This window comes from Leuciscus leuciscus, assembly GCF_965113295.1.
Source record: "Leuciscus leuciscus genome assembly, chromosome: 13".
Classification (NCBI taxonomy): domain Eukaryota; kingdom Metazoa; phylum Chordata; class Actinopteri; order Cypriniformes; family Leuciscidae; genus Leuciscus; species Leuciscus leuciscus.
Genome location: NC_138737.1, coordinates 20037213 through 20048847, shown reverse-complemented (window position 1 = coordinate 20048847; position 11635 = coordinate 20037213). Strand labels below are relative to the sequence as shown.

The following is an 11635-nucleotide window of genomic DNA, read 5'->3' as shown; positions in this document are numbered from 1 at the left end:
TTATTTGGTTTTGAGGGTGATAAGTCCTTGACACATCAGGGTTGGAGGAAGCAAAGCTCTTTCAAGGCTCTCCATAAAAACTTTGAACAAAAAAGGAGCAACGGTCTTTCTAAATGCTTTATAAAATTCATCAGTTATACCATCCATTCCTGGAGACTTATTTTTCAAATAATTTATGGCATCAATAATTTCTTCTAATCTGAGAGGGGCTTCGCATATAGAATCCTCAATGCTAAGCTGCTTTATGTTGGGCAAGGACTCTGAAAACTCAGTAGTAGATTGTTTGAGGTGTAAAGATAACTATAAAACTCAACAAAAATGTGCAATGATTTTGGGGTCCTCAGCAATATTACCATTAATTTTCAATTGCTCAATATAATTATTTTTGGCTTGCATGCCTCTTAAGTCTAAACAATAGGCAGAGCTCTTCTCGCCCTCTTCAAGCCATTTTGTTTGAGATTTTATAAAGATCTTCAGCCACTCTTTTGTAAATTTCCTCTAATTTATGTTTCTGCTCAGTCAGTTCTGTTTTGTCCATTTCAGAAATTTCCTCTACTTTTTTAGAAGATGGAAATTTTACCTAAAATTTTATCCTCACCAATTTTTCTCATTTTTGCCAGTTCACTACAATACTTTAAACAACAAAAAATTGCAATTTCAAATAAAAATTTTATAATTTTTTGTCACTCACAGAAAAGTTCTGAGATCTGTGCTAGGATGACCGTAGTGTGTCTGTCTACAGTGCTATGTTGTTTGGGGATGGAGACTTGCATGGAGTTTCAGGGAGAGATGGAAATTCTTCCTCCACCAGTTTAAATTCATCCAGATCAGTCTTGTCTAAGATAATCATGCAAGTTGTCAGTAATCAGATCACTGGAAGGGATCTTCATAAAAGTTTCGGCCACTGCGTGCTGCTGCTAGTTTTGCTAGCAGTGTTAGCATTTACGCTTTGGTTGCCTTTCCAGCCTTCTTTCCAGCACTTTTCCTTTTTTCAGATCCACCCATTGTTGTGTCCGAAGAATCACTGTGTTATTAGAGTTAGCCATCTTTCAAAGTCTTCTTTGCAATAATGTTACAAGTCAATTTAAGTATTTGGGAATGCAGAGCTGATCAAAACAGTGCAATCAAGGAATCATCTTGGAAACTCCCCAAAATGCTAATTTTCCCATGTGTTGTCTTGATTTTTTTATTTAATGCATTACATAGACTCAATTTTCATCTTGCATGGAGGCTGAAATCAATAAAACATTCATTTGGTTCAATTTCTAGACATTTTCCAAAATTAAACTTAAAATGAACATATTGCTGACTTCATTTAAAACATAGTATACTCACATGGAGTAGGGGAGTATTTATTCTGTGACGTCTCAGAGCCTTGTCCTGAATAAGATTAAATAAACCAGAATAAAAAGTCACAATCACAAAACTGTATACGGTAAACATTGAAAGAGCCTCTTCTAAAGGAACATGATGTTTGGTTTCATTTTCTAATTGAGCATCAAACGTAGTGAACTGGACTGTAGAACATTTACCAGCAGCGTGTCTCTTCCTCCATATGATGAGTGCAGTTACGATGAGAACAGCCACACACATTAACACCAACACACTGATAACTACAGACAGAATGACGGATCCTCCTGGGTCATATTTATCTGTATCTGAAATTGTGGTGAATTAAAGAAAACAGGAAAATAAATACAAAAGCTAAAGAAATGTACTGAAATAGTTTTTGTTATTGTTAAATCTATGTTGTTGATATCAAAAAGGGCATTTAGTTTGTTTGCTTGCTGGTTTGGGCATTTTTATTTACCAAATATAATGTTCAGTTTGTTGTCCAGATTGAGATGCTTCATTGTACAGTTGTATTTATGTCCTTCACGTAGTTCTTCTGCGCTGATCACCACACTCTTCCTCATCTGGTAAGTTCCATCTCCGTTGGGCAGAATCTCTCCTCCTGTGATCTGATCATCATCCACAGGCTGATCGTCTCTGAACAGGGTCAGGTTAATGTGACGGGGGTAAAAGCCAGTGGCCAGACAGCTGATCTGAAGCCCTTGAGAGTCTGGGAGTTTCTTCCTCATGAGTCTGACTCTGGGTTTCACTACAGAGAATAATGAGAAGTGTTACTGTTGTTATTTATTTATGGTTCTCATGTTTCATAACGCATTCAGAGGCACGCATTTTCTGTCAGTGCCGCTGCCTGTCTGGGTCATATCTGTTGATTATATAAAATATATAATCATATATAATTTGATATATAATATAATATATCAACTTTTTTTTCCTATCTTAATTATACTGAAGATAATCAGGTTGATTCTCTCACCTTTTCTCATCACATTGTTCTTTTCCAAATGCAGGTACCTTCGCAAAACTTTAATGCAAATAGGATGATAAACATTTCCACATAAAAACTTTATATGAAGCTGATTTACTTGGTACCATGATATAATCCATTGCTTTTTCAAATGGACATCGTTTTGTTCCAGGTCATAGGTGACCTCCTCCATAGATTGTCCATCAAAAGCCAGAGATGGGATCAAGTCACACATGTGCAAGTCTCAAGTAAGTCTCAAGTCTTAACCTTCAAGTCTCAAGTAAGTACCAAGTATTTTTTTCTTGGGCAAGTCAAGTCAAGTCAAGTCACAGGCTGAGGCTAAGTCAAGTTAAGTCAAGTCCTGTAGTAGGTCAAGTCAAGTCCAAGTCAAGTCACCTTATTATTGTAATTTTACCTGCAGAATCTGATTTTAATAAAGTGAAAAGACAAGATATAAGTAGCCTAACTGTCAGTAAATTACAATAATTTGGATTTGCATTGTAAATACTCATGTTCAGTAAAATACATCATGGAATCAAACAAAATTGTAACTTCATAAAATTATTTATTTTTCACTTCTGCCAACAGTGTTTGAAATGTTTTAAATAGTCAACATTGAGTCCATAAAACAAATAACTGCTTAACATCCAACAGACTCCTCTCTGAACACCTCCCTCTCTCTCTCTCAAACACAGTTTACCTACAACATTAAACTTTGTTACATTTCTCCTCTCTCTCACACACACTCACTCTCCCTCTCTCTCACACACACACACACACACACACACACACACACACACACACACACACACACACACACACACACACACACACACACTCACTCTCTCTCTCACACACACACACACACACACACACACACGCACACACACACACACACACACACACACACACTCACTCACTCACTCACTCACTCATTCTCTCTCTCTCTCTCTCTCTCTCTCTCTCTCTCTCACACACACACACACACACACACACACACACACACACACGCGCGCGCGCGCGTTTATGTTTTTACGCGGGCCTATAGAGACGCGTTTTTTTGACCGCCTGCTTATGGGGCGGGCAGCTAGCGGATCGTTAGGAAAGATTAGATGAATGTGATCATTTATATTTGGGCCTTTTTTGGGCCTGAAATCGCTGATAAAACCTTAATGGCTACTTTAGCTATTATTACATTAGCAAACTACCAACTAACCAGATAACATTAACGAATTGACAAGCACTTAGGCTATGTTCACACTTAACGTCTTTTTTGACAAGAAAAAGTTGACAACGGCGTTTTTTTAGCAAAAAAAAAACGCTGGCAGCGTTCGGTTACAAATAGCAGCCGAGCGCGTCTTTTGTGGCTGGCGCATATACTGACGCGTCTTGACCATGCGTCAACATACGACGAAAAGGGTACCCCCATAACGTCCATATGTGACGATTCGGGTTATGGGTAGGTTTAGGTATGCGTTAGGGTACCGCTAGGAGGCGCTGCTGGTGCGCTTCTGTCTGCGTCTCATATTGACGTTAAAGGGGTACCCTTTTCGTCGTATGTTGACGCATGGTCAAGATGCGTCAGCATATGACGTTTTGGGGTGAGACCGGGCTGCTATAACAAGAGCTGCAACAGTAGCCTAGTGCTGTGTGATGCAAAAAATGTCGAGAAAGAGAAAGTTGGCTCTTGCGTTGGCTTTTGAAGTTACCGGGGAGGAGTTTGAAAAAAGACGCTAAGTGTGAACATAGCCTTAGGCTATGTTCACACTTATAGCGTCTTTTTTCAAGGCTATGTTCACACTTAGCGTCTTTTTTCAAACTGCCAGCGTCTGTTCTACATTATAACCCTATGGAGTAAACCGTTTTTTCAAAAAAGTCCTGAGCGCTTTTTTAGACGCCACCGCCGGCGTCTTTTTCTGCAGCTCAGAGCGTCTTTTTAAGTTGAAAAAAGTTCAACTTTTCTGAAAAGAACGCCCTACGTCAAGCGCCTTTTTGACAGCTGACCAATGACAAGCGAGTAGCGAGACCTGTCGTTTCCATAACAACAAGAACAACTGTCTGTCGTGCACCCACAAACGTCTTTGTGAACCGACATTCTCCTCCCCGGTAACTTCAAAAGCCAACGCAAGAGCCAACTTTCTCTTTCTCGACATTTTTTGCATCACACAGCACTAGGCTACTGTTGCAGCTCTTGTTATAGCAGCCCGGTCTCACCCCAAAACGTCATATACTGACGCGTCTTGAACATGCGTCAACATACGACGAAAAGGGTACCCCTTTAACGTCAATATGAGACGCAGACAGAAGCGCACCAGCAGCGCCTCCGAGCGGTACCCTAACGCATACCTAAACCTACCCATAACCCGAATCGTCACATATGGACGTTATGGGGGTACCCTTTTCGTCGTATGTTGACGCATGGTCAAGACGCGTCAGTATATGCGCCAGCCACAAAAGACGCGCTCGGCTGCTATTTGTAACCGAACGCTGCCAGCGTTTTTTTTTTTTGCTAAAAAAACGCCGTTGTCAACTTTTTCTTGTCAAAAAAGACGCTAAGTGTGAACATAGCCTTACTGGGCAGAATGGCTGTTAATGTTGCATGTCTTGCAAAGCGCTGTTCGTCTTTTGCCATCTTGTGAATAATTCTTGAAGCCGAAAGCGATGACCCTCGGTACCCCTCCGGCTGACATGTTGATGTGATATCTGATCTAAGTGGGCGTGGTGTGCGTAAGGTACGAGAGGGCATGACTGATGATAGTTTCATGATCCAGTCATGACAACGCTATTCTCAGCCTGCGCTCCAGCTTGATTTTTAAAAATAATTTATATATTTTATATTCAAACTGAAAACATGATGTGATTAACACTCAAGTCATTCAAGTCATCGTGTCTCAAGTCAAGTCAAGTCCCGAGTCTTTAACTTCCAAGTCCGAGTCAAGTCTCAAGTATTTTATTTTTTGTCAAGTCAAGTCACAAGTCATAAAAATAGCGACTCGAGTCCAAGTCACCAAGTCACAAGTCCCCATGTCTGTCAAAAGCACTCCAGAAATGAGCTGGACCTGGTTTATCATCATTCAACAGTTCACATCCAACAACTCTCTGATGAACATGTACACCTTAAAATAAAATAAAAATGTTTTTTTAATTAGTCCTCACTCCGACACAATATAAAATGTAGTAAACTGAAAATGAATATTTTGCACATTATGATTACCCTTTTACGGTCTTACATCAAAAGTTTTAATAAAATAATTAAAACACATAGAAGCTACAGTCAGAGGTGTAAAGTCCAGGTTCAGAAAGTAAAAGTCCTCCTCTGTATTTTGTTCCAATCACCTGGATTTGCTAATTAGCAGTTTTTCAGCCAGGAGATAGGCTAGAACTAATTAGTGAAATCAGCTGGCTGAGTTCATGGGTGGAATAAACATATGGCAGGACTTTTACTTTCTGACCCCTGGACTTTATACCTACAATACATCTGTTATTAAATTAAGTATGTGTTAATGCTGATAATGTAGGCTTTAGTTCTCACCATCTGTGAGATTGAGGTGTTTCTTAACATACAAATCCCTATTTTTCATGCCATCATACATGTACTGAAATATAACACCAGCATCACTTTGCTCCTCATCATGGTATTTTGAATCACTGTTAGTGCGATAGACAGGTTTCCATGTGTTTGATCCATAATATCCTATTTGCATATCATCCAACATCAGCACAGCACTGAACTCAGGAAATGGTGTCTGTCCAACTATACATGTTAACAAAGCCATCTGAAAAAGTAAGAGTAGCACACGTTTGTTGTGTTTTACCAAGTTCAGTGTCTTTATTAAAATAAAACACATTAATGATTTATCTCTCATCCACAGGCGACTGACCCAGGCAAGTGTCCCATGCTTTAAATCATTCCCTCTTTTGTGAATTTTCATTAAGGTGTCCTTATGTATGAAAATCTTCCCAGGTGTAAGGCCTCTCTCCAGTGTGAATCCTCATGTGAGTCTTAAGGTTTCCTTTAGATGTGAAACTCATTTCACACTCAGGACAGGGGAATTGCTGCTCTTCGGGGTGAATATTTTTATGAATGTTAGAGTTTCTTATTTGTAAAAATCTTCCCACATTGAGTACATTTCAAATCCTTCTTTTGTGTGTGAGCTCTCATGTGAGCATTAAGATGTCCTTTATGTAAGAAATTCTTTCCACACTGAGGGCAGGTGAAAGGCCTCTCTCCAGAGTGAATCTTCAAGTGGCAAGCAAGGGATTCTTTCTGTTTTAAACACTTTCCACACTGATGGCACTTGAAAGGTCTCTCCTCAGCGTGACATCTCATGTGTGCCTTAAGGTTGTGACTTATTTGAAACCCCTTTCCACATTGATGGCACTTGAAAGGCTTCTCCCCAGTGTGATTTCTCAAGTGTCCCGTTAGGTCCTTTTTAAATTTGAACACCTGTTCACATAGGTAACATTCGTAGGGGCTCTTTCTGGAGTGAATTATCATGTGAATGTTAAGGCGTGTCACAGACGTGAAACTCTGTCCACACTGATGGCATATAAAACGGTTCTCTCTTAAGTGAATTCTCATGTGGAAATCAAGGGTGACTTTACGTATGAAACTCATTCCACATTGATCACATGAGAAACGCTTCTCTCCAGTGTGAATCCTCATGTGGTATTTCAAGTTTTGTGCTGTAGTGTACGCCTTTCCACACTGTTGACAGGTGAAAGATCTTTTAGATCCTGCCGCCTGAACTCTTTTTTGTGAGGAAGACTTTTCAGGCTGTGAGCAAAGTTTATTATCAGTTATGAAATCATGTTTCTCATACTGTTGTGTCTCCTCCAATTCATTCAGTTCTCGACTCTCCTCTATAAGCGGCATCAGGTCTGAATGGTGGAAACAGAAAAATACCAGTTAACCCCAATTTCTTAAAGCAACAGATATCAAACAACTATTTGTATTCAATGTGCTAAAGGTTCATTCTGTCATCCTATTAATGGAAAATTAGCAAGTATATAAACCCGCAGCAGTTTTTTTAAGACAATTTAGATCAGGGGTACCCAGCCATGTTCCTGTTTTAGCATAAACAATCATCGCTAGACAGTTAATGAACATAATCTTGCTAACATTTATAATTTATTTACACCTGAAATGTTGCACGTATATGTAACAACAAGTACTAATCATAATGTACTTGAAATAATTAAAAAAATAATGTCAGAAAGATATCAGTTCTGCTGTTGTTGATAAATACCAGTAGTGATGTTGTACAATGAGGATGTTGTCATGTTGCTGGAAACAGCATTATCAATGTCCCAATGTGTAGTGAGCCAGGGTCCTTTACCATCCTTATCAGTGCCTGAATTCAAGTACACGAGACTTCTGTTTGGGGAGCTCTAGGAATGATTTAGGCTACGTTCACACTGTCAGTCCAAATCCGACTATTTGACTACCTGTCTTCTGAGGCAGCGAGCGGCAGAACCGGAGGCTGGTATGCACAGCTTTTTTCTGCGCTGTTGTGTCCGCCAGTTTCAAAATATGTCATATTGTCATTGTTTGCATATTGTCAAACACAGCATTATTTCTGCATATTTCCTATAACAATGTCTGACGTTTACGTTTTTTTTATGTGGCGTGAGAAAGTTACATAAACCAATCCGATCAGAGCAGTCAGACTGAAACAGATTTCCAGAAATCCGTGAAATGCCAGAAATATGTGGATTTTCAAACCACATATGGATGTAGGCTACTGTAACTCCAGTAAACTATGGAGTGCCGCAGGGATCTGTATTAGGCCCTCTGTTATTTTCCATATAAATGATGCCACTTGGAAATATTATAAGGAAACATGGAATTAGTTTCCATTGTTATGCTGATGACACTCAAATATATATTTCATCACGGCCGGATGAAAACGCTAAATTTTCCAAATTGACAGAGTGTGTTAAAGATATAAAAGATTGGATGACGCGTAATTTTCTTTTATTAAATCCAGACAAGACAGAGGTAATACTTATCGGTTCAAAAAACCGCCCACAAAACCTCGCACAATACAACTTTAACATCATAGGATGTCCTGTTACTTTATCCTCTACAGTAAAAGACCTGGGTGTTATACTCGACTGCAACCTGTCTTTTGAAAATCATATTTCATATGTTACAAAAACAGCCTTTTTCCACCTTAGAAACATTGCTAAGCTACGTAATATGCTATCAGTTTCTGATGCAGAAAAGTTAGTTCATGCATTCATGACCTCGAGACTGGATTACTGTAATGCTTTATTAGCTGGTTGTCCTGCATCCTCAATAAACAAGCTACAGTTAGTCCAAAATGCCGCCGCTAGAGTTCTTATGAGATCAAGAAAATATGATCATATAACACCGATTTTATCATCACTGCATTGGTTACCTATAAAGCTCCGTATTAATTATAAGGTATTGCTACTGACTTATAAAGCCCTAAACGGCTTAGCTCCAGTCTATTTAACGGATCTTCTATCACCCTATAATCCATCGCGCTCTTTAAGATCACTAAATTCAAGGCTTTTGGTCATACCTAGGATATCCAGAACCACCAAAGGAGGGAGAGCATTTTCACATTTGGCTCCAAAACTCTGGAATAGTCTTCCTGATACTGTTCGTTGCTCATCGCATCTCTTCAGCCAGGCATTCATATAATCCTACAGTTCAAACTACAATCCGGCCTCTAGGTCATAAATGCCAGAGGAGAACTGGCCCCCGACTGAGCCTGGGTTCTCCCAAGGTTTTTTTTCTCCATTAGGTCACCTGATGGAGTTTTAGGACACCATTAGGTCACTTGATGTAGTTTTTCGGTTCCTTGCCACTGTTGCCTTTGGCTTGCTCAGTTGGGGATATTTTGGGGATATTTAATTTAATTATATCAATCAATAAATTCCTCTTGAAACAAACTTTATTGTATTATTTTAATTTAATACTGTGAAGCTGCTTTGATACAATCTGTATTGTGAAAAGCGCTATACAAATAAACTTGACTTGACTTACTGTAGCTTGAAACGGATTTGTAAAAATCGCATTTCATGTGATTTTTTTGCTGTTCACATTAGCTAAGTCTGATCAGATTTCAATCGGATATGCACAAAAAGCAGATTTGGACTGACAGTCTGAACGTAGCCTTAGATCAGGGTTTCCTAATCCTGATCCTCAAATACCTTCAATGCACATTATGTGTTTGATTTATTTATTTATTTTTACTCCTGATTCAACTCATCTAGTTATTAGAAACTTCAAAACCTGAAATGTGCGTGTCAGATAAGGGAAACATTCATTCAAACTGTGTACAGTTGTGTTACACCAGGACCAGGGTTGGCTTCTTAGCCAGATTACAAAATTTCTTAGACATTCCATGATCTTGAGGCTCTATTAGCACCACAGTTTACTCCGTCTAACCCAGAAAAAGCACACAAGTTGTGAGAATGCAAGATTAACAAACACGAGACATGAAATACAATCCATGTTCCTTTTTCTCTGAGGTGAACAAGAATTTATTATTGGTGCGTTCAAGTCCTCCTGGGAAGTTCGTACGTACGAGGTGGGAAGCCGTGTTTACGACGGCAGGTGCGTTCAAGTCACTTTCGTCGGAGTAAGATGGCAGAGTACTTTCTCTTAATTAATTACACAAAAATACAGTAAGGTTCTTAAACTCTTGTTCTAGAAAATGAAGAACAAAGAAATGTTCATCAGGAGTACTTTGTTTTTTTATTAATTTATGAAGCCACTGCCAACTTTATCGTTACATGTTGCATTGTTAAATTATAATGCATCATATTCTGTGCAGGCAATTAGCTTACTGCTCTGTAAATATAAAAGCCTGACAATACCACTGCTAAATAAGTATCGTGGTATTCCGCCATGTTTCTCAGTGACACGCCCACAACTTGAAAAGATCGGGGTTAAGAGACAATACGGAGCTCCCCACTGGTATTTACGACATTGTGGTGGCGTCCAAGTGTGTGCAACTCGTAAATACGATCTATACGAGATGACTTGAACGCACCATATGTTCACATCCATCAACTATCATTCTGACTGTCATCAGACAAACTGAGTTCCGGTCCAGAGATATTTAACTCAGTAAAGAAAGTAGCCTACACAGATACTTTTTGGGGACTAATAGGTGCTTTATTTCATGTCACGTTTCTGTTCATCTTGATTTGAATTTTGATTTTGCTCACAACTTGTATGCTTTTTTTGACGGAGTGAACTAATAGAGTCACACAAATGCGCACATTGCATAGCTGTGCACTGAAGACCAACGGCCAAGGTCAGGATTTTTCGTTAACTTTTTTTTTTATTCTCCTTTTGTGGTCCATAAAAGAAAGAATGACATACGGCATTAGAGCTGTAGAGGGGGAGTAATTTTCATTTTAGGAGGAACTATACTTTTAATGTATTATTTACATATGATTATATTAGCATTAATAACTCAAGTATTTTTATTTTATTTTTAAATGGAAAAATAAAATAATTACACCATTTAATAGTTTTTGCTATACTGAAACTGGTATTGACACAGACTACCTAAACTTTGGTATTGTGACAACACTAAGTGCTCTACATCTTGTAAATTTACATTTATCTTTTTAAAAAGCATGGATTTAACCCCATATTCCACAGTGACTATCATGATGATTGATTTTGTGATTATGACAAAACAGATTTTGTGATGATGACATAAAGACAATTATGAATATAATTTTTTGCTAATCAGCTTTAATTGTGGCACCCATGACTTGATTCTTCATATTCTTTAATAATTCTTCATATGTTCAGATAGTCAATTTAGATGACTTTTGAAAATTAGCAATTATTTGTTGACATGTCTACATTTTAAAATGAAAAATGGGTTCTGAGTTCACATTTGAAAACCAACCTTTTTGTTCCTCAGTATCTTCATGTTTCACTCTGAACGGTTCTGAAATGATCATGTCTTCAGTCTCCTCTTTAATAAATGCCATCTTGGAAAACTGTTTCACCAACTGTTTCTTGTTCCTGTATGTTTGGACATTTTCCATGTTTAAAATGAGGAAAACAATCAATAGAAAAAATAAGATAAATCCAAACTTTATTCGTATTAATGCACTTGCAGATAACTATCTTAAAAGAGCGATTTACGAGACAAACTACCAGTTCATGTAATGCTTTAGTTCTATTAATTTTTATTTAAATATAAAATAAAATGGGTGTATTATGATTAAATAATCATTTCTGAAGTGACGAAAAACGGCCAATAACTGTAAACTGAAATGTAAAGCATCACACGACACCTCACACAATAATCCATT

General features: G+C 38.2%; 1 protein-coding gene and 1 long non-coding RNA gene across 6 annotated transcripts; both read right to left on the bottom strand.

The window, feature by feature from the left end:
- Positions 1-697: 697 nt before the first annotated feature.
- On the bottom strand, positions 698-11342 carry LOC309512437 (major histocompatibility complex class I-related gene protein-like). 5 transcript variants are annotated; one of them, XM_082188036.1, is made up of 8 exons: positions 11224-11342; positions 5850-7198; positions 5357-5433; positions 2327-2528; positions 1811-2101; positions 1533-1652; positions 1336-1375; positions 698-1231 (listed from the first exon to the last, which is right to left on the bottom strand). In XM_082188036.1, the coding sequence occupies exons 2-7, from the start codon at positions 6247-6249 to the stop codon at positions 1368-1370; spliced, it is 1098 nt and encodes a 365-aa protein (XP_082044162.1). In that variant the 5' UTR covers positions 6250-7198; positions 11224-11342; the 3' UTR covers positions 698-1231; positions 1336-1367. The 5 variants fall into 5 exon arrangements, with proteins under 5 accessions (XP_082044162.1, XP_082044160.1, XP_082044161.1 ...); XM_082188034.1 differs by having other exon boundaries at positions 699-1231; positions 1336-1380; XM_082188035.1 differs by having other exon boundaries at positions 701-1231; positions 1533-1658.
- On the bottom strand, positions 2677-5348 carry LOC309512453. The gene is made up of 3 exons (XR_014211031.1): positions 4887-5348; positions 3032-3560; positions 2677-2953 (listed from the first exon to the last, which is right to left on the bottom strand). It is a non-coding gene; the product is annotated as an uncharacterized lncRNA (long non-coding RNA).
- Positions 11343-11635: the final 293 nt, after the last annotated feature.